Source organism: Melozone crissalis, unplaced genomic scaffold (genome assembly GCF_028551555.1).
Source record: "Melozone crissalis strain CALT ecotype California unplaced genomic scaffold, PUWL_Pcris_2 ptg000002l_1, whole genome shotgun sequence".
Taxonomy (NCBI): Eukaryota; Metazoa; Chordata; class Aves; order Passeriformes; family Passerellidae; genus Melozone; species Melozone crissalis.
In genome coordinates this window covers 13,644,447-13,667,873 of record NW_026535780.1, presented here as the reverse complement: position 1 = coordinate 13,667,873, position 23,427 = coordinate 13,644,447, and the positions used below count along the sequence as shown (strand labels likewise).

The window sequence follows — 23,427 nt, the reverse complement described above, 5'->3', positions numbered from 1 at the left end:
TGCTGCTGGAAGAAGTTGTTCACCTTTTATTGTGAATTTCACAAAAAATGACAGCTCATTTTACTCCTTTTCATCTATTTCTAAGATCTCTAAAGGGATATGTAGGGGAATTAAACTAGAATTTGATGCTTTAAATACAAAATTGAAATCTTGAGTTTGCAAGGATATGGACTTAGAAACTTAAACCTCATATTAGCTACTTTTAGCCTTGAATTTGTATCTACTGTTTGTATTTAGGTTTTATTTTGTATTTCAAATTTCAGTTGTGGACTTGCCTAGAAAATTTTCAACTTGACAAGGCAAATTGACTCATCATCTTTTTAAGCTAAAACCCAGGTGGAAAGTGTGATCCAGATATTTCTAATGTGAATTTAATGTAGTCAGAAAGCATACGCTGTTGAACCATGCCCTCCAGGCCAACAATGTACAGTGAAGCTCAGTAAATTTCTTTCAAAACAGTGAGGAAATAAAAGTTAATCAATCAGTAGTAACAGTCCATGAGAACCTTAGGTTGCATTTCAACCCTGCCCTTGCTTCTTCACAGTTTTAACATGCTTGACAAGAAAACACCTTTTAAAAAAGATAAAATCTATTCTCATTAAAAATATTCTCAGTCCTTTATGCAAAATTTTCCTTTTTATGCAGAAAAATACTCATCTTAGGGGCAAGGTAGTTTCTTTTCTTGTGTATTTTTTTAGAACATGGATTGGAGAAAAAAGGCCTGGGTTCAAGGCCAAGACCCAAAATACAAAACATTGAAATCATAGTTGCAGCAAGGAATTGAGTCTTTACATTAGGACACAGAATTATTTGTTTTCTTTATTTTCTTTATTTTCCAATGAATCCAAATGAGTTAAAAAAAAATGCCTAATCTCCAGGAAATTATGAAGTCCTAGTGCATTTAGTTCATCATCCTCAGTGTTGGGAGAGCTTTTTCTCTAAGCAGAGAAGAAATTATATTCTCCAACTTCCAGTTCTCATATCACCTGAGCAGTTGGAGATACTCTGGGCAGCCTCTTTTGCTTGTTTCTTTCTGCTGTTATCCTTTAAAGAATCAGGGACCTTCTCCTTCAATATTAAGAGATTAAAGCAATACCTATGGGTTTTCAGTCTTGAACACAAGATGTCTCACTCAGTACTGTTGAAGATGGTTAAGCCCTGGAGAGAAATGATTTCAAGCTCCCTTTGTTATGTGTGTCTTCCCTTTTTGGTCTTACATTGCAGTCAATGCACTGTTCACAGTTCCTAATCCAAGTGACATAGCCAAGATTAGATATTATATTAGAAGGCATCTCACATATTAGGTGCATGATCCAGGACTGTAAGTTCTGAAACATGGATTCTGAAGTGAAAGCCTGCACTGTTTGACAGCTGAAAGTGAATTAATAGCATATAGGTGCCTGACTTAGGAGAATATAGGGGAACAGAAGAAATTTGTGTGCCAGTGCTCCTGTGATACTAAGGTTTGATACTAATTGAAATACCACTCATATTTGAGTTTTAAATATCATCCTATATGCTTTTAAACAAATAAATTCCATGATGGATTTTTTTCTTTTTGTTTCTGAGTAACATCTTGCTACTGATTTCTCTTTATATCTTTTATTCTTTCTAACAGCTGGTTCTAAAATATTAGTGAAGGATCCCAGACCAGCGTTGGGAACACCAAGTCCCAAACTAAGTGGTAAGTACTCCAAGGCTTCTATCATTATAAACCATTTCTGTAGAAAAAACAATGAGGATGAGTTTAGTGAGATTGCACTGAGTGGTTTAGAATGTGTAAAGGATATTAGATGAGGCACCGGATTAACAAGGGGGAAAATATAATTTAATTATTCCCTAATTTTGAAGCTCATCTATCATATGGTGTAATTTATATCTGTATACAATTTCTGTTACGTAATAACAGAAGAGTATTATTGGTTTCACTGAAATCACTGTGTCTGTGTAAGATTCTATGTAATTTACCTATTTAGAAGCTGTAGTACTCACCTTGAAATAATTTAAAGATGTTTTGCAGTTTTCTTCAGTCATGGACTTTTTACATATCTCTAATTGAAATTGCTTTACCTAAATACCTCATATTAGCCTTGAACTTAGCCTTTAGAAGAAAAGCTAATTTTATCTGAGACAAGGTAATCTCTCCAATGCTGGCTCAAGTCTCCAGTTTTAACAGATTTGCTGAAGACCATATTTGGATATTCTGACCACAAAAGCTCTCTGGTCCACTGAAAAGAGTTTTTGAAAAGAGCAGTGTCCTTAACTAAAATTAACCTTTGGCTATAATAAACTAATTGAATTTCTACTGATAATGAATAAGATTCAAAAGTAGTACTTTAACATATTGGGGGATTTGGGGGATTTTGTTTTTATTTTTATATTTTGTGTGCTAATTCAAAACAGTGTTTTTCAATGATGTTCTGCAGAATGGTAGGCATAAAGTTTTTAATTCAGAAAATTTTCATTCATTTTGTGCAATCCCAGTTAACTGCCAATTTAGCACATAAAGATCAGTTTTCCTAAAAGTAGGAAAATATATTTCAGGCAGACTTCAAATCAATAACATCAGAGCATTTCCACTATGCAATTTCCTTGCTTACAGGTCCAGTACCTACATGTTTTTTCAAGCAAATATACATACACGTACACAGACAAAAACCTAGGAAAGCTCCTTTACCCTTCATGTAAAAGAACTGTCTTTGTATTGCATAAAATAAATGATGAGGAAAGCTGTGGGTATCCCAGTGTGCCCCAGTCTTGGATTTAGGGGTAGCCTGAGAGAGAAAAGGGCAAATATTCCTCTCTGCTTATCTGACATGAGATGCCAATGCACACATGAACACAGATCTTTAAGTTCAGTGTGAAGTACTTAAAATAATGTGAAAATGCTGATTTTAAATTGTGATTCTTAAAGGGTAACTCTGATACATTACTTTGGAAAGTGTAGTAAGACCATCCTAAATCACTTTTAATTTAATTGTTTGAAAGGTATCTCATGTTAAGATTTTAAAGATTTGCATGTATCAGTTTTTACATCACAGGTAGCTTTTTGTTGTTTTGGTGGCATTATTTCCTTGCTGAAATAGCATTACTTAAATAAATTATTTTTCAGTTCACTAATGATAAGTATTACATATGAGGGTATAAATCTAGTGTATTTTTTCCCTAGGAGACTATGTCTGTTTTAAATTTAAATTAGAGAATTATTTTTTTCTCCTGGTGAAGCTCATAATGATTTTAAGCATTTGAAGACAAGACAAAACTTATATACTTTTTGTTAGAAAAGTTGAATAGTTAACAAAGAAAATTATTATAATATTTCATGTCATTTAAAGAAATTGCTTATTAAAATTTTTGATATCTAAATAGATACTAATTTCTAAAAAATTTCATGCTAGCCATATGTCCCTAGCTGTCTCTGCTGGCATAGAAAAGATTCCACAGTGAGCAGAATATGCTCTTCTGGCTAAAGCTTTTAGAATTTGTGAAACTGGTTATTCCTGGGGCAGGTCCATATTTTAGGAAAAAGGCGAATGAAGATGTAGTGTGGTTGTGTTCTTCAGTGCAAATACATTTCTTTCATAAAATTTTATGCCAGGTTTCTATGTTTTATATCTGAAAATTACAACCTAGTAGATTTATAAAGAGTAAAGGAAAGAAAATACTAATATTTATCATATATTTTGTTGGTTATTTGACTTTTTAAGTACTAAATATCACAAAATGTGTTGACACATGCTTTCGTCTGCCTAGTTCCTGATGATGTATTTGCCCAAAATTATATATGGAAAGGATCTTACAATTACAAAAGCAAGAAGCAACCCATGACTTTGACAGTTACCAGTTTCAATGCAACTTCAGGAAGAGTAAATGCAACACTTACAAACAGCAATATGGAATTGCTGCTATCAGGTATGAGCTAAGGAAAATTAATTTTTTTTTTATTTTTTATTTTTCTCTCTTACATATATTGGTTTCCTGTAACTGCCTGCATAACTTAAATTTTATTATCTTATCAAAGAAATTTTCACTGCATTTCAGTTCCTTTCCAAAGGCAGGGATTTTTCCGTTTCTCTCCTTCCTCTTGTTTCTTTGTTTGGTTTTTTGGGTTTTTTTTTTACTTTTCCAGATTTTACTATATTTGGAGTTATTAGTCAATAAGGAGCGAAAGAATCACATTAATTACCATGTTTCTCTTTTAAACATTTTAAATAAGATTCAAGTATTGTTTGTGCAATTTTCTTATTTCTTAATTATAAAATTCCCCCACAGTGGCCTAATGGCTAATAATAAATATGATGAGATTGATATATGTTGACCTAGAAAGTCAGAGATACCTAATGAACATGGAAAGAAACTAGAGTTGACGCTTGTTAAATTATCTAAGAAAGAAAAAAAAAAGTTAGAATCCTAGAATTGCTTAGGTCTAAAAAGACTTGTAAGACAACCAAGTTAGCCTAATACTGCCAAATCCATCACTGAATCATGTCTCTGGAAGTGCCACATGCGCATCTTTTAAATCCCTCCAGGGACGGTGACTCCACCACTTCCCTGGACAGCCTGTTCCAATGCAGACGACCCTTTCAGTGATGAATTTTTTCATAAGATCCAATCTAAACTTCTGCTGGCAAAACTTGAAGCTATTTCCTTTCAAGCACCAGAAAATACCTTGCTTCACCTTCTTTTCAGGTAGTTAAAGAGAGGATGTAGTCTCCCTTCAATCTCATTTTTTCCAGACTAAATAACCCAAATTTCCTCAGACTCTCCTCATAAGACTTGTGCTACAGACCCTTCTCCAGCTCCACTGCCCTCCTCTGGACATGCTCCAGCACTTCCACATCTCTCTTGTAATGAGGGTCCAAAACTGATTGCAGGATTTAAGGTGCGGCCTCACCAGTGCCAAATACAGGGGGTGATCACTGCCCTGGTGCTGCTGACCACCCTATTTATTATACAAGCCAGAATATTTATTATACAAGCCAGAATGCCATTGGCCTTCTTGGCCACCTGAGCACACTGAAGGATCATTCAGCCGTTACTAGCACCCCCAGAGCCTCCCAGGCCTGTAGAGTTGCCTGGTGTTGTTGTGACCCAGGTGCAGGCCCATTGATCCAAACTGTCCAGATCCTTCTGCAGAGCCTTCCTACCCTCCAGCACATCAACATCCCTGCCCAACTTGGTGTCATCTGCAAACTGACTGAGGGTGCCTTATCCAGATTGTAGATAAAGATATCAAACAGGACTGGCCACAGCACTGAGCTCTGGGGAGCAGCAGTTGTGACTGGCCACTGAATGTAACGCTAATCAACACAAATCTCTGAGCTCATCCCACCTGTCAGCTTGTTACTCAGTGAAGAGTTCACCTGTCCAACCCATGAACAGTAAGTTTCTCCAGGAGTATTCTGTTGGAAATGCTATCAAAGGCTTTACTAAAGTTCAAAGAGATGACATCCACAGCTTTTCCTTCATCCAATGAGTCACCTTATACTAGAAGGAGCCCAGAGCAGCCAAGCAAGACCTGCCTTTCATAAGCCTATTTGGCTGGGCCTGATCTCCTGGTTGCTGAGAGGGGTGGTCTGCAGGAAGGATCTAATAAGCCACAGAATCTGTGTTTCTTTTGAGTTGAGTAGAAGGGTGAATTTTTATTACTAGATTTGTCTTTTAAATCATTTTGTAGGTGTCCTTTGAAAAATCATGCTTGAGTGTGGATGGAATGTTTTCTGACTGATAACTATGTTTATCTTGGCTGTGTTTAAATTTTTTCTGTTTTATTAATTTCATTCATGTCATTTCTGTGATGATATTAAGAACAACAGATGTAGTATTTTGTATTTTGAGAATTAGGAAAGTAAACCACTGTGTCTTCTCACTCAAAACACTCATCCTCCAAATAAAAGGTTCCTTCAACTAGACACAAATGTGATTCCAAATGCCCTTTTCCACTCTATGTACAGGCATTATGCATCAGGTGTCATCAGGTAGTTAATGTTTTTTTATTTCCCTGCTCTAAACGTAGAACACTGAGATCTTGTATACTGAAAGGGTATCTTAGGGCCAGGAAGTAGGGATGGATCAAAAAATACATTTACATGCTAGGAAGCTGAATTCACCAATATTCAGTTTGTATTTTTCTCAAATGAAAAGTAGTTCCCTCTTCCTGCATAATTTACTGTTTTGCATTCCATCGTTTGATGCATCTATCTTTACTTCTTTTTATTTTGACACCTGTGCTTGCTGTAATGGTACATAGAATAAACAGATCTTGCCAAGGCTCATTCATCTGAGCTCGGTGTAGTGTTTACATGGCAGTAAGCCTTCTCATTAGCTCAGAGATTATTTGTATGTAATGATACCTCCTACAGGGCAGTCACCAATCCTTAATGCGGAGAAGGTCTTTTTTTTCCAATTTAGGCATGTACACAAGAGACATGAATTAGGAATGGAAGACGAAGTCACTAAACATATTGTGGTATTTTATTTTCATTTCCAAATTAACAAGTAATGATATTTGGGTTCTAAATAATTATTCTGCAAGAACAAGAACAAGTCAATAATTATGTCTACAAAGTAAATAAACTGGCATACAAGTCTTCTCATTATATGGAAGAAACTGGGGTTTGTAACTGACAGTACTATGAAGAACAATCCAATTGTAAAAACATATTTTCAATTTTTTTTTTTTAATTTAGCAGCAGCTTTTGGAATCAAATTTGTGTGTGGATGTTCCTATTATCATGTTTTCTATGTAGTGACTAAATTATATATATTGGAAGTAGGGATGTGAGGTTTAAATACACTCCTCCTGAATCAGAACAATATTTTCAATTTCAAATCAGATTGCTGTCAATGTTCTGCCTAAGGCTTGAAGTAACAGCTGTGTGTATGGAGTTTCCCTTCTCTCCTCTCTACAGGCTAAGCTCAATCTGTTTCTATTGAAATCTTACGATTATTGAAATAATTTCAAAATAGAGTGCATCTTTTTAAATAAACAATGTTGAAAATCGGTACCTATTCTTCCTGCGTTTCTTCTGACGGACAAGAGATGATGTGTTTATTCTCAAGGGTGACATTATTTTTCTATCCAATGCAAATATAAATTTTTAAAACTATATTCTACAGGAGTGTATAAAAGCCAGGAAGCTCGGCTAATGCTCCACATATATCTCATTAAAGCACCCTCCCATACATCTGCAAGCAAGTTGAAAGAGGAAAAATGGGCTATGGATGGTTTTGTGAGTATATTTCTGCTACAAAAGAGAGGGATTTTTTTTTGTATGATTGAAATCATGCTGGTTTTTACATCCAAAAAATCCTCAGACATATCAAATGGAATCTTTCAGTAAGGCTGATTCATTAAGTTACATGAAAATTTTCTTGTAAAACGCAGGAGACCAGTCCAAGGGAAAATGTGGGAACAGCCATAGAGTGTAGGCAAAATTATAATGGATGTTAGAACAGAAGCCTTTCTTGTATGTCTCTGTATTCCAATATATTTAGAAATTTTATAATAATTAAACATAAAGCCATTTATGATATTATATTCTATTAATACAGTTAAAATTATGATCATTATATTAGGATACTTATTAGGATACTTTACTTTTTGATGATTTTTAAAAAATACCTTGAAAAAGATGAACTGTCACGTGTATGGAAAACAAAATAGATTACTCCAGTTTAGCATTAGGACCCTTTGGGTTCTGGATACAAGTTTATTCTTTGAAACAGGGAGGAAGAGAACACATAACTGAGGAGAGGTAAAGGAGAGGGTTAAATAGCCCAGATTTCTGGGATGTGATTAAACCATGAAAAGGAAATGCCTTCCAAGAATAAATAGAGACAAAAGTAGAATTTTTAGAAAACAAAGAGCCTAAAATTATTTGGATGAGTATAAACACTCATATATCCTTACTACACCATCTGATTTTTTAAGGTGTTTGTCTGTTTGCTTATGTTTCAGCTATTGGTTAAGCACTAGAGGGACTATGTTTGCACATGCCATGTGTACACTGAACAGTACACATAAATTTTTATTTTTATTTTTATTTTTATAACATGTGACACTGGTTGAATGATTTTTTTTTTCAAAGGTTCAGAATGAAAACCTTAAAATAAACTCATTAAGCAAGAAATGAACTAGTAAAAAGGCTTAACTCTCTTGGCTTGTAATAACTTAAGGCTTCACAAACATGCTCCTGAAGTAGCAAAAGCAATGAATTTACTTTCAGACTTCTAAATATACAAAATTAGACAGTATACTTCCTATATTCCATATGCTATTTACATACTGCTCCTACTTGACCTTTCTTTTCCTTGAGTCTTGGAGTAGCACTAAGAGGCTGCTCTAGCCCAAAGTAAAAAGGTCACCTAAAAAAGCGCCTGGTCTTCAGTGAAAACAGAGCTTCCGGTCACTGTTGAACGACATGCTGTGTCTTGAGAATGGGAAGCTTAAGGGAAAAGGTTGAAGGAACCGACCTAGAAAACACTGAATTTAAACATAATTATTCTTAGAAGCAAGTATATGTCGAGTTGTATGCAGTACACTACTTTAGACTGTACTTACTGTAATAAGAGAGATAATCATGGGATCACAACCATCCCCTTGCTCCCACAAGACTTTTACTTTATACTAGCATATTTTGCCCTTGTACCAAAGCTTTATTCAATGTTCTTCTGGTCCATGGCCATATAATTAAGTGCTCTTTGGGACAGGTACTGAGAAAAATTAAAATAACTTTCAATTAATTTGAGGTTTTTTATTAAGTTTAAAACTAGCTATTAAAACCTCAATATTTTCATCCTTAGAATTATATGCAATATAACTTCTTCAATTAACTTCCCAAACAAACCAGAAAACTATAAAGTATAATACTGACATTTGAACTACCAGAAACTTTAGGTCTTACTGGTTTTTAAAAAGTACAGTTAAATGTAGTATAAGGTGTTATATGTGACCATAAACCACCATGCCTAAGTAGTGCCTATAACAGTCCTGCCTTTTCTTTTGAACTCTCTATATGAAATTCCTATAAAAATAGGGTGTTTATAATGGGGAATAACAGCTACCAGTCAAGCATATTAGTATATAGAATAGAATACCTCCCTATCATATAAATACATGCAACAAAGTTTTCCCCTTTTAATTCAAAGTAATTTTATTTACAGGTTTCTGCTGAACCTGATGGAGCAACATATGTTTTTCAAGGATTCATCCAGGGTAAAGATTATGGACAATTTGGGCTTCAAAGAATAGGTATTAAAAAAGTTCTAATTCTTTGCTTGTTCATTGTTCCATATTCAGTTTTCTCATATCCAGTAGTTTGAGGGTATCTGTAGGATGTTACAGAATTGACGTCTCATAGAATATTGAGATATTAATATCTTTGAACTGTCATTTAAGTGATATAAATTACAAATGAATTGTAAGATGACTTGCAATCTACTTCTCAGTATTCACATTCATTTGTAATATTTTGAGCAATTATTATAACCAATTATGTGTAAAATGCATTTAGTTTCATATCTTAACAGTTATCTAGAAAACCCATGTTGTAGAATGCTTTGATAAACTGGTTTCTTGCTTATGGTGCTGAAACACCATTTCACCTAAACATTTGTTAGAAGAGGGAAACTGTTAAATATTTGCAGATAAATACTTATATTACTTTTACAAAGAAAAAATTCTTACTTGATAAGTGTTTTTTTAATAAAATTAATTTTTTGTTTCTATAATAAGAGAGTTTTAGTAACAAAGCTCAGGAATCCACATTCTGTTGCGCTATTTAAGAAAATAGTTTAATTTTCTTTTCTAATGTTGTCTTAAGAACTGTGATATTTCTCCTTACATGAGAATTTGAATTTAGTTTATTCTGAATTTTAAATGATAAATACTGTTGGGAGTAACTTAGAAGAGGACTTGCTTTTTACTAATATAATGTCTGTTGAGATAAAGTTCTTACCTTCAGGTAAAATTGCTATATGTGGATGAAAAATTATGTTCTTTCAGCCACAAAATATTATTCTGTCTTATTTTTTTCAGTAAAATCAGGAAATTCTTTAATTCTTGAATGTGCTGGAAAGAAGGAATCTAAATTCAAATTTATCTTTCACCGTTCTCACAGTAAAATATACTGATCTTTTTTTCCACTGTAATTTCTTATGCAAATTACTTTGCCAGAATTTTTAGAAATATCTTTATCAAGAGATATTTTCTTTATATTAATATAATAAGTTGTTTCCTGTTATTAACTTTAAAATATTTTAAAGTCATCTAAGAAAAATTAAATGCAAGACTTCCTTGGTAAATTGTTTTGATAGATTGTTACAAAAATTATATTTCTTCACTTGATTTTGGATTATATGTTTGAGATCCTTTTCTGTAATATATTGAAGGTTATTTTCATTGGTGTATAACTTCGAGGAAAAGGATGATTAAGAGTCAAATTCTATACAATACTTAATTGTAGCAGATATAATCAATTATATCACTATGAAGAAATTCAGTCTTTGAACAGATTTTGTTTAGCATGCTTACCATTTAATTATTCCATGCACACAAACTCAAAATTAGCTTCTCTGAAATAAAATTTTTTGACTTATTCTCACACAGTTTTCCTCACATTGTTGTTCGTTGTTTGAGGTCTCAGCCATGGATGGTTGTTTGGGGCTTTTTTGTGCTTTGTTGGTTTGTTTTTTTTTTTTTAATTTTTGTATATTGTCTTATATGGCCAAGAAATTAAAAAAACATTATGATTTAAGCAATTCATAAATGATCCAGTTAAAATCTTGAAAATTAACTTTGAAGATGCATTAGAGGATCACAGAGTCAACTAGTTTGGAAAAGACCTTGGAGACCATCAAGTCCAACCTATGACCTAAGATCACCTTATCGACTAAGCCATGACACTGAGTGCTGCAACCCATCTGTCTGTCTTTAAATACCTCCAGGGTCTGTGACTCCCTCACTTCTTGGCCAGCCCATTCCAATGCCCACTTTTCCTGTAAAGAATTTTTTTTTTTATGTCTGGGTCATTGTTATAACCTTTCTTCACATTTAAAAGAGGTATAACTTGTCTGTGTAGATACTGTATTCTTCAGCCATGCAGGAGGTCATGTTTCTATTTTTCTAATCAATATCTGGCTTTAACTATTCAAAATTATTCCTGTCTCTTTCCCTCTGTGTATCAATAGCAGCACCTAAGGAAGTAATGAGTTTTCACTTTGTCCTTTCAGGTGATTGACCTTTTCCTTGATAGTGTGTTTGGGTTTTGCATGTGTAGTATTTATTAATTAATAAAATATACAAAGGGAACCAGTAACATAGTCAATCTAACATATGCATTATTATAAATTTGGCTTTTCATATCACACTAATGTGTTTTCCTTACATACAGAAGCTGAATCCCATGCAGAATTACGCTGTAAGATATTTACTGTGCCAGAGTAGGTGTACTGTTCTGCCAACATGTGGCATCCACATATTGATCAGAATTTGGGATATACTCAAATTCCAGGTGGCCTCAGCATACAGCTGTGTGTATGCAGCAGAACATATGATGATGACCTAGTAACAAGTTGTTCTTGAATTCCAAAGATTATGGAGTAGTATGTGCTGCTGATAACGGACATGTATACGATATTACTTGTTTTTCTTCTTTTTTTTTAGGTCTTAACATGTCTGAGGGTTCAAATTCTTCTAATCAACCACATGGTACAAATAGTAGTTCAGTGGCCATTGCTATCCTTGTGCCTTTCTTTGCCCTTATATTTGCTGGTTTTGGCTTTTATCTTTATAAACAAAGGTAAGTACAAATTATATATACAGAATTCCTCTATTCCTCTAAGTGTTGGTGCTTTTTTTTGTCTTCAGTTTTTGCTACTGTAAATAAAGTTTTCTGTAAAAAAAAAATGACTGTGCAAAATATGCATGTAGACAGGTCTTCCTACATTTATTAATATCTGGTATAATAAGTAAGAGATGAGTTTATTATATGGTGCTGTACTTTCACTCTTACTTATTTAAAATTTTATAAATTTATCTGTTCATGATAAAATGGATGCTGTAAATTATTAGCATATGCTGAATAATATAATTGGTAGATTTTTTGACTAAGATTCTGTCACATGATGAAAGGAATAAATTGCCTTTATTATTTCCTTCATATGACAGAATCGAGTCATATCCTAATTTATCTTAATGCCTGACCAGTTTATTTGCATACAACTATATATACAAACATTATGTCATTAAGAGATTTCATTGTGAATCTTTCTGCATCTGAAATCATTAGTTCATATGCAATTACATTAAATAGCCACCAGCCTTTCACTTTCATCAGTCTAAATTCATCAGTTTTTTTCATGATACCTAGACCAGTACTAATAATTTGGAGGCAGTAAAGTTTTCCTGTAGCTTTAAAGCATTTGATGGCTAAAGAAACCTTAATTCCTTTAATGCCGAGACAATTCATTGCATAATAACTGCTAAAATGGTGATTTACATCTGGTAGTCTGACAATACTACTAGTAATATACGTTACAGGATAATATTAGTTTAAACCATTTTTAATTAGCACTACTTGTTTTCAGCTGCTCCAGTATATGATAAATTGCCCATGTAATTTTTTATGTATTTGCTATTAGCTGTATGCTGTAAGCACTTGTCTTGGCTTTTTATATTGATGACTTGCAATATAGTATGCATTTTGTACAGCAATATAGAGCACTTTTAAGGGTTTGAACTCTGGTACTTTAAACTATTTAGTGAAAAAGAGGGCATTTCAGCTATAAACTTATTCTTGGTAAAATTGCTGAGTCTCCAAAGGGAAAAAGGAAAGCTCATCTGACTGGGGAATTATTGTGTCTTTACAAGATTTTGTTGTACTCTTTATAATCTGATTATCCAAGTGGAATGGATAACAACTTGGATAATGGATAGAGTAACAACCAATAGTCTCTTCTAAGGTTGTTAACTAAGTTCTAACTGAACGCTATGTCCATGGAATCATAAAGCCCTTAAACTACAATAAAGACAGTGTTAATTCTTAACATAAATAATGTATAAAAATCAAGACGTCATATTTAGCTCCTGTAATTGTAATTGGGAGCTAAACTCTGTTCTGATTCTTAAACCATATTAAGGAAAACTGCAGTTTTCAAATGTTCTGTCTTTCTTCTACAGGACTGCACCTAAAACACAGTACACAGGATGCTCTGTACATGAAAATAATAATGGACAAGCTGCTTTTGAAAACCCCATGTATGACACAAATGCGAAGTCAGTGGAAGGGAAAGCAGTACGATTTGACCCCAACTTGAACACTGTTTGCACAATGGTATAATGTGGTAATGATTTGTCTTCAAAGTCTGGGAATTGGCACACAACACAGTGCACACACAGTTCACTGCTTTAAAAAAAAAAAGAAAAAAAGAAAGAAAAAAAAAATTAAAGCACACTTTTCAGGATCTAGTGGGTCACCTTTTCCTGAGGATGATAGGCAAGTCTGGGTTGTAGTTATTTTGTTTTGATTTTGTTTTTCATAAATTGGATGAGAATTCTTCTTTGTGTATGCCACGGAGAGTTTTAAAAAATTTTGCTGCACTCCATGAGTGCTACTCACAGTTTATTTGCTTTTTTAAAAAAGGAGGTTATTCTAAAACATAAAACATATTTGCATATATTGGAGGAGCATCCACTATCAGTATTCTGTGCTTTATAAAAAATATAATAGAGGGACTGGGTTAAAAAAAAATGATATAGGTAGAAAATAAGAGCTATACTTACAGGAGACAATAGGTCACTGATTTCTCTTTAACAGTCATGCTACATCTTTCTTGTGAGTTTGTATCTATTTTCCTTTTTCAGCCCTTTAAGCATTTTATTTTTTCTCAGAACACTTGAATTTCTGAGTAATTTTATTTTTTTTTCAGAACAGTTGCATTTCTAAGTCCAGGATGTAGTATTTAGACATCAGCAAGTATACCTTACTCTTTTCGTATCACCGAAAAAAATTAAAATTTCATGTCCTTATAAAATGAATTTTCTTCCCTGCTTTACATCTTATTTCATTTTCATATTCCAAGTCAAGCTTATTTTCTGTTTCTATTAACAATATCCACAAATTGTAATGTTTTTCTATTTCTTTTGTCAATCATATATCTAGACAAATTTTACAATGAATAATCTAATATGAATTGAGTTTAGTATGTGACTATGTTCCTTTAATGTTGAAGAGCGTTCAGGAGTGACCATCTTACTTTTCTTTCAAAAGTTAAAACATAATTTAATATTTCCTATTAAAAAGTGCAGTTTACAGTAATATTAATAACAAAATCCCTATATCAAAAATAGGAGGCCATTTTTCACTCCATGTTTCTTAAAACTAGGCCATATCTCACCTGTTTGTTCCTTCAGCATTTTGACAAAATGTATGCACAAAGCATGAGGCGATCCCTTTGAAATTGATGGATTCTAAGGGAATCCAATGAACTTTGGATCCTACCTACAAGACAACAGGAAGTTATAATTTGGAAATACTGTGTTTTCCCATCTATTTTATCTATATATTCCATACTATATGGAAGAAAATCCTTACAGCTCATTTAAAATTGAATATATTACCATAGTGCAATGAAAAAAAATTATATACATATATATATATATATATATAAAGCCATGATTTTATTAAGGACAATCCATTCATTTTAGGGACAATTAAGATTCCACAGCCCTCAAATACAAGTTTTAGACATTCCAGAATCACTTTTAAGGAAATGCAGTTTTTAGTTCTGCAGTTATTTCATATCAGAATTATTCAACAGGAACTCAGTAATTTATTTGGTGTAGGTCATTGTCTTCCATTCATAGCATGACTCTCAAATGCTGTGTGTTAGCCAGTGTGAATTATCTGTTATTGTCCCTTTCAGACATTAATAATTCTGTGAAAATAACCTTTTTATTACCGTAATAGAGAGTGCCTACCAAAAATCATTGTACCCAGGATTGCTGCTTGGATTTCTATAATGTTTGATGAATTTCTTATAAATCATTTTACAACACTTTGTTTTGAATATTCATACAACTCTGTCAACTGTATTCTACTAAAAGGATGCTGTTTTATATTTTATACCATTGGTTGTTATTTATTCTTGTTTATTCAAATGACTGCAATAACTATTATTCATTCATTAATGTTAAGGTTAATACATTTGAGATCGTTTAAAATGTTTCTTCTGCAACTGGCTACTCCTCTTATATTAATGCATACACTTTTGTAAAGAAGTATATTTTTATGAAAAAGGATTTGTAAAAGTATGATGTAAATTTTCAGTGCAATGTAAACAAAATAAAACCGGACAATTGCTTTTTTTAATCATGTCTCTTCTTTAGAAGATGAGCTTTAAACTTATTTAAGTTGTGAAGATCAGAAAATAACCAAATTAAGAATTCAAATTTGGTCTTCTTGTAGGTCTTAAAATCATGTTAATTTTTCTGAATATTTCTGAAAATTTTAGGTAAAGTTGTAAGATTCAGATTGCTTTCAAAAATAATTGATGAGCACAATGTTTGAAGCTCTTTATTTTCTAAAATTAATTTTCAGTTTTACTTGAAGAAGCAGTTTTACAGAAAAATAGGCCTACCCTTGTCAACCCATTGGAAAGCACAGGAAAAAGGTTAAAAGGAAAAAGTAATGTAGAAAACTTTAGCATTTCTAAAGATTGTAGACAGCCTTTGCATATTATTTTGCTGCCTTTTCTCAGAAACGCACAGGACAGTACCAGTGCATACCATATTTTCTGGCATTAAAAACCCCTGGTGATTCTTTTAGTGACTTTGAACTGGAGGGAGGGATGTTCATTATATTAATATAATATTGGAACTTTCTCTTAATGACCCCTTTTACTTAAAAGCTTGGAAAGTGGATGGAGAATCCTGATCTGAAATGCTACTTGTAGATTGGGGGCATGGGGAAATAGTCCAAAATTCATTTGAGAATTTGATGCTCTATATAAACTACAAATGCTAGTTCAGGTCCATATTGAAATTGCTGAAAATTGTTTTGTTAAATACACAATACAAAGAGAATCATGGATTCTGTTTAAAAAGCATGAGGATTAGGTTTTTGAGGGGAAGGAGGTGGTGTTCCACAGCAAATTGGTTCACTCTGCAAAACAAAAAAATCCTGTTTCACAGTAGCCAAATGAGAATATGAAGTTAAGCTTTTCGATCTTTGTTTATGCATTATATGTTTCAACATGTAAAAGTAAATAAACTTATATCAAATTAGTTCCACAATTATATTAATTAGCTTAGCTAATTAATTTATACTTAGCTAATTAGTTTATACTTTTCAAGAGTTATACTGACTTCATTGTTACAGAAAATGCATAATAGAGTGAATTTGGGGCTTGGTAGGCTTCTCTGCTTTTGTTTTGGATCTGTTTGTTTGTTTGCTTGTGGATTTTTCTTTTTTTTTTTTTTTGGGGGGGGGGGTTGGTGGGGAGGGAGGTTGTTTTTGGGTGTGGGTTTTTGTTCCTTTAGTTCCTGACATGTTTGACTTACAAATTATGTGTGAAGTGTTTGATTTTCTAGTAGCAGAGGTAGCAGAGTGGTCAATTTTCACTCTGACAGATGGAATTCCAAGTTTTAGATGCTTCATTGGAGGTTGTCAGCACAGTCTACTCACTGTTTTTTGTTTTCTTGGGAAGGTAGGTGAATGGAAGATACCACTTTGGCTGCCTTATTCAACCAAAGTGAGTACACAGAGAAAATATGCATGAATAAAAATTGTCATACATCTCTGTGAGTCTTTTCAAGATTAAGACATCTTGTGCCATATTATGGACTGAGGTTTAAAATTTTCTCTAAGATTCTAGAACATTGAGCCCTTTTATTTCTACATTATCTGCATGTCAGGACCCATCTTGTCCAGTACGTGCCATTAATCTCATCATGATCTGGTTTGTTACAGGAATTCAGAAACCACACAATGAAGGGAGAAAATTAGAAAGGCCAAAGAATTAGACTTTAATCTGACTACTATTTCAAAAATTAAAAAAATATTTCTGTAAATAAATTAACAAGAAAAAGAGAGCTAAGGAGAATTTCTATGCTTTATGAGATGTACAGGGAAACCCAGTAACAAAAGCTGAGGAAAATGCTGAGGTATTTGATGTCATCTTTGACTCAGTCTCTTCCAGTAAGACTAGCTATTCTTGGAGTATCTGGCTTCCTGACCTGGAAGGTAGAGATGGAGAGCAGAATGAAGCCCCCATAATCCAAGGGGAAATGGTCACTGATCTGCTGCACCACTTAGACACACACAAGGCTGTGGGGCTGAATGGAATTCACCCAGAGAGCTGGTACTGAGCTGAGGTGCTCAATGAGCCACTTTCAACAATTTGCCAGCAGTCCTGTCTAACTGGGGAGGTCCCAGTTGACTGAAGGTTAACAAATGTGGCAGCCATCTGTTAAAAACCAGTTTAAACACAGAACAGCAAAGAAAATGAAGTCTCTGGGAATAAAATTGAAAACTTTGAAGATACAAAATATTCCTAAAAATCAAGATAAAAACTGAATGGGATTAAATATTGATGCCAAAATTTGATATATTTTTATTTAATAGTAAAAGAGGAAAAGAGAAAGAAAAAGTAGAGAAAAGTTAGAAAAAGCTAGGGTTAATTTAAAAAGCACTGGAGAGGTCATCACCACAGTGTTCTATCTTTGCTGCTACTGAGACCAGGGTGCACCATCACGTGGCACATACAAGAAAATCGCATGTGCTGGGTTGACCTTGGATTATGTCAGGCTCCCACCAAAGCCACTGTATTGCTCCACTCCTCACATGTGCAGGAGAGAGAAAATGTAAGAAAAAGCTTGTGGGCTTAGACAAGGACAAGGAGAGATCATCACCCAAATACGAAGAACAACTAACAAGGAAAACAGACTTGACTCAAAGAAAATTAATTTAGTGTATTAAGAATTATTAACAGTTGAATAATAAGAAATAAAAACTAAATCATGAAGGTTAAACATTTGATTCCTTCTACTTTCCCACCTTTTTATTTCAAACTGTCACTAGTAAATATACTTGGAAATGATAAAAATATTCATTTTTTGTTTTTTCACCCTGGCAAAATAATAGCCTTCAGTGTTATATCATCTAGGCAGCATACTTTCTTGTTTATTTGAGGCATGCAGCATTAAGCTTTAGGGGAATCTGCAGAACTAAGAGAAAAAAGCTGAAGGAAAAAAACCAAACCAAAACAATCAAACAAAAAAGAAAACACAAGGAAAAAAGAAAATAAACAAACAAAAAAAGGAGACAAAAGCAAGCCATGGCAGACTGACATTTTTTTTCCATAATTTTACTGTTGTGACTATAGTGTACCTCTGTCTATATCCATCAGCCATGTTCTTATTTTGCTCGTGAGTTGGTAGCATGTGAACACTGGATAACATTATATAAAATCAAGTACAAAAGCTAGACAGAGAAGATGGAAGTCGATGATCTTCAAAGTTTCTTCTAATAATAACTATTCTATAAGTCTCTGTCTCTATAATTATTTTAAGACAGGAAGTATTAGGATTCAACTGACACAGTAAAAGAAGTCTGAAGAAGATGTTCTTGTCTTATTTAACTTTGGCACTATATGTAGGAAATGTCTTATTTTAACATCTTATTTAACTGGGGGATTACATTTAGAGACACACAGAATTGTATGTTTGATGTGAGTGCAGAGAAAATAAATTTCCTTGCTGCTGTCATCAAGAAGATAAACCAGCCACAACAACTTTACCACAGTTTACACCCTCTAAATTAGCAAAGAGTGTTGATAAAATATATTCAAATTATAAGATTTTTACCAAAAGTAATTACATCACATCAAATTAGAAACAAAATTAACCCAGTTAAACGATCTCATTAAGAATTTATAGGTCTAAGAGACAAAATCCTCCACATATTATTGAGTAGAGATGTTCCTTTTTCCTGTTTTCCATTTGGATTATCTTGCAGCTGAGTTCCTTGTCTCCCTGAAAAGAAAAATAAAGACATTACAGCAATTGCTCTTAAACTATCAGCCTACATACACACCACTTTAGAAAACACACAGGCTGGTTTGCATGGCAGTTTCAGTGCTTGATTTTCCCCAAGCCAAATGCAGCTCCTGGCAGATCCCATCACTGAAGAGCAGCTGAAGAGTGATCAGGTAGGAACCATGAGTCACTGGCATTCCTCCGTGGGGAAATCCCACGCGTGCCTCACTCACATTGTGTATGGAACACATCTATCAGCCCTGGCAGTTAAATCCCATGGCCCACTCAGCAGATGGCACGATGACAAAGCCTTTCCTGGAAAGACTCCATAAATGTACAGCAAAGGCTGATGTGGTGCACAGAATTATGGAAGTGTCTGCACTGCTCTTTGCCAATGGTCTCTAAATAGTGAACTGACCAAAGGACACACAGGGCAAGAATATATTGACTTTTGTCTAGTATTCTACTTTAAGATTTTTATTTAACACCAGGAGTATTGCAACATTTTAAAAGCAACAAACTCTGCTTCCAGAAAAGCAAAACTGTAGTGATAGCCTACTTTTTTTTCCTTTTTTTTTCCTTTTTTTTGCTTAGAAAAGATCAAAAGATTCATGTAAACCATTTACAGCTTTATCATCACAGCTTTAGCTTATGAGACAGCATGCTGTGGAGTTTTTGTGAGTTTTGTTTTGTTTTTTTTTTTTAATCTTCTTACACTAAGTAACCTTTTCTGAGAAGACAGATATTTTGTTTTCCTTAATGTAGGTGTGATCCTGAGAGCTCTGAAGTTTCATGACAATATCTCCATTCCTCTTGACTTTTTCCATAGTGGCAACTGAAGAATGATGCTCACCACCCACACTGTTTTATAAGATTAGAGGAAATATTAAAAAGTACAGAGACCATAGGCAGATGCTTTTTTTGGCCTGTGCTAAGAAAGAAAATAAACAAATGAAATATCTGCTGAGGAAAATCAAGAATTAAAAATCTCTAGTTTCATGAACAAATGTCACACCCTAGTTAACAGAACTTTACTTCTTCATTGATTTAGCACATGCTGCATTCATTTCTGGATCACATCTGGAAAAGAAGCCCACTGCAGACAACAGAGGGAAAAAGCAATGAAGGGAATTCATTGAACAGGGAAGGTACTTCAGGCAAAAAGTTGGGCATTATGGGATAACAAAAGATGTCCACTAAATTCTGTCCAAGAGCAAGACTAATTTACTTATTATAGTAAAAAGTACCACAGAAAAATATCTGTCTTGACAGGGCTACAGATATGAATTTTTTTAAACTATGAAGTATGAAACTTTATAATTTAATTCATGTCTTCATAGCAAAACAGTTGCTATACAAAATGGTGAATAAAATTGCACATAGAGAATTCATTTGTACTGAATATATCAAGAAATATATTTTATTTCAATAAATATGGACATTTAAAACAAACAGTTTAGCATTGATCCAGAGAAAAAAAAATATCAGAGAAAAAATATCAGAGAACAATTAATTACTCACAAGCAGCTGGTGGCTTTGCTGATCAAATCCCTTGCAGAGAGGTATCTACACAGTTTTGTAACTTAAGATATCAGGAAAATCTTTGCTTTCTGTGACTGTGAAAAAGGAATGCATAATTTCAGATTAACTTCATCTTTTTGACTGAGAACACTGAAAGAAAATAAAGTGATGAGAAGGTTTACTGCAAAATTTTTGAACATTTGTGAAATCCAGGAAAGTGTTAAGCAGGAGTCCTTTAAATACAGTAAAGATTTGCATTGAGATATCTAGGCAATATTTTTCCATTAATTATCACTTATGTTGATTACCAAGTAGCATTGTTCTAGGAATACGGTTATCCTGGATACTGTTAGATAAATAAAATGATACAGGTCTTTCTGGAGAGTAAGATTCTCATCAACTTTTGAAAATGATTAATGAAGAGGATTAATGTAAAGACTCTATAGATTATTTTATGCTCAACCACAAAACCTGTTGTATATTCTCCTGTAATGGAGCTAAATTCAAAACTGGCACTCAACATACTGAGGATTCTTTATTCAGACTTCTCATATTCCTTTTCATAACCCAAATTACCTTTGATGAAACTTTTCCATAGATTATTTGTAGAATCAAGATTTTTCACCCTGTGCTAGATTTTGTTATTCAAAGCTCAAAAGCCCTGATAAATTTCTGATAAAGATCCGATAAATTTCTCATCATGGCGCTATTCTGCCATGATGAGAAATTTACCAGACTGCCTAACAGTCTTTATATTTGTTAATCTTTATTTTGTATGCAGGAGAACTTGATTTTGATTATAAATACCTTTTGATTTTAAAAGGTGTAATTGTCTTGACTTCAGTTAAGTTTTTTCCATGGGGATCTATACTGCTGTGTGGAAGAGGTGACCTTGTCCCTAAATATAATTCAACAGCTTGAGTCATTGTTGCTATACACAGAAAAGAGCAGGATGTTACAAGTTTCCATTATTACAATCTTCGATTTACAGCTGTGTTTCATTTTAGAGAACTCCTGTAAGATTCTAATTCCAGAAGAAAAAAGTAAAACATGCTGTCCATGAAGATAAGCAATAAGAGCTTTACACTTAGGTTCATACTCTATGCTGATATTCTCCAACATTGTCCTTTTTTCAAAGGTCTGAATATAAATGCAATAAAACCTTTTTAGATGTGAATACATTATTGAGAAACTTCAGAAATATATCATGTTAGCATTCATCAAGGTCTTTAAGTAAGTCTACTCTAATTTTAACTTTATAACAGAGAAAGAAATGAGAAAATAGAACTTGTCATCACTATTGGAAATCAGCGTTTCTGTAAATATGGAAAAAATATGGAAAAAACTTCTGAGAGGTGACATTTTAACAACGATTTGCTGTTGTTTAGCTAGAAGCTATGCTAAGGCAATGGAAGACAGGGACGTGATTTGAGTGAGCCAGCAGGGGTTTACCAAGGGCAAGTCCTGACTGACCAACCTAATGGCTTTCTATGATGGAATGACTGCATCAGTGGGCAATGGAAGCAGTTTTCTGGACTTCTGTAAAGCCTTTACCATGATTCCCCACAACATTCCTCTCTCTAAACTGGAGAAAGATGGATTCAATGAGGGGACTGTTAAATGGATAAGAAATTGATTGAACAGTTGCTGCCAGCGGATAGTGGTCAATAGCTCTGAGTCCCAAAGACAACTGGTGCCCCTCAGGAGTCTGCACTGGGACCACTGTAATTTAATGTATTCATTACTTACATGGACAAAGGGATCAAGTGCATCCTCAGCAAATTTGCAGAAGACACCAAGCTGAGTCGTGCTGTTAACACACCTGGAGAATGGAATCCATCTAGAGGGACCTGGACAAGCTTAAGAAGTGGGTCCATGAATCTCATGAAGTTTAAGAAAACCAAGTACAAGGTGCTCTGTGTGAGTTGGGGAAATCCTGAGTATTCATGCAGACTGAGGAATGAACAGATCAACAACAGCCCTGTTGAGAAGGACTTGAGAGTGCTGCTGCATGAGAGCTTACATGCGAGATAGAAATGTGCACTTGCAGCCTAGAAAGCCAAACATGTCCTGGGCTGCATCAAAAGCAGCGTGGGCAGGAGGTGGAGGAAGGTGAATCTGCCCCTCTAGTCCATTCTGGTGTAGTCTCCACTTCAAGTGCCATGTCCATTGCTGGGGTCCTCAGCACAAGAAAGACATGGACCTGTTGGAAAAAGTCCAGAGGAGGCCACATGGAGCAACTCTCATACAAGGAAAGGCTGAGATTTTTTCAGTCTCTGGAAAAGGGAATGCTTCAGGGTCGATCTAATCGGAGCCTTCCAGTATCTTAAGAGAGCCTGCAATGAAGATGAAGACTATTTACAAGAACATGTAGGATAAAAAGGAATGGCTTCAGACAGGTGTCCCTACCCATGGGAAGGATGATCTTAAAGATCCCATTCTATGATTCTGTGATGCTGTATTAATAGTTTGCAAAGAAAATTATATATGCACTCATAAAACCAACACTTCAAATATATTTCAAATAACTTTTAATAGATATTTGATTAGGCTATTGTAGTTCAGAAAGAAAAAGATTTTAGGAGAAACTGTAATACTATTTCTTTCCCAGCAACAGACGCTGAGTTTTAAATGCAGTTATCTAAAGAGCATGAAAAATTACAAAAAACCTGAAAAAAACTTTAAGCCCTTTAGTTGGCTGAAAGTAGGGGGAAAAATGCATGAAAGTCTATATAAACGAGAACTAATACTAGAACCTTTAGGAAAGCTTTCAAAGCTTTCCTTTAATAACATAATTTCACCTCCACTCCCACTCACTCTATTCTTTTTGTCAAACCTAACACTAACTTTTCTGCTAACCTTTAGAAAAC

At 34.0% G+C, this 23,427-nt stretch overlaps 1 protein-coding gene across 4 annotated transcripts in view; it reads left to right on the top strand.

Moving 5' to 3' along the window:
• The window catches only part of CSMD3 (CUB and Sushi multiple domains 3), a 586,421-nt gene extending 571,050 nt beyond the window's left edge, over positions 1–15,371 (top strand). For all 4 annotated transcript variants that reach the window (XM_054290025.1, XM_054289307.1, XM_054288554.1 and 1 more), the window contains 6 exons: positions 1,619–1,684; positions 3,754–3,912; positions 7,120–7,232; positions 9,166–9,253; positions 11,666–11,801; positions 13,181–15,371. In XM_054290025.1, the coding sequence (XP_054146000.1) occupies positions 1,619–1,684; positions 3,754–3,912; positions 7,120–7,232; positions 9,166–9,253; positions 11,666–11,801; positions 13,181–13,340 (722 nt within the window). In that variant the 3' untranslated portion in view covers positions 13,341–15,371. The remainder of the gene's footprint in view (positions 1–1,618; positions 1,685–3,753; positions 3,913–7,119; positions 7,233–9,165; positions 9,254–11,665; positions 11,802–13,180) is intronic.
• Positions 15,372–23,427: the final 8,056 nt, after the last annotated feature.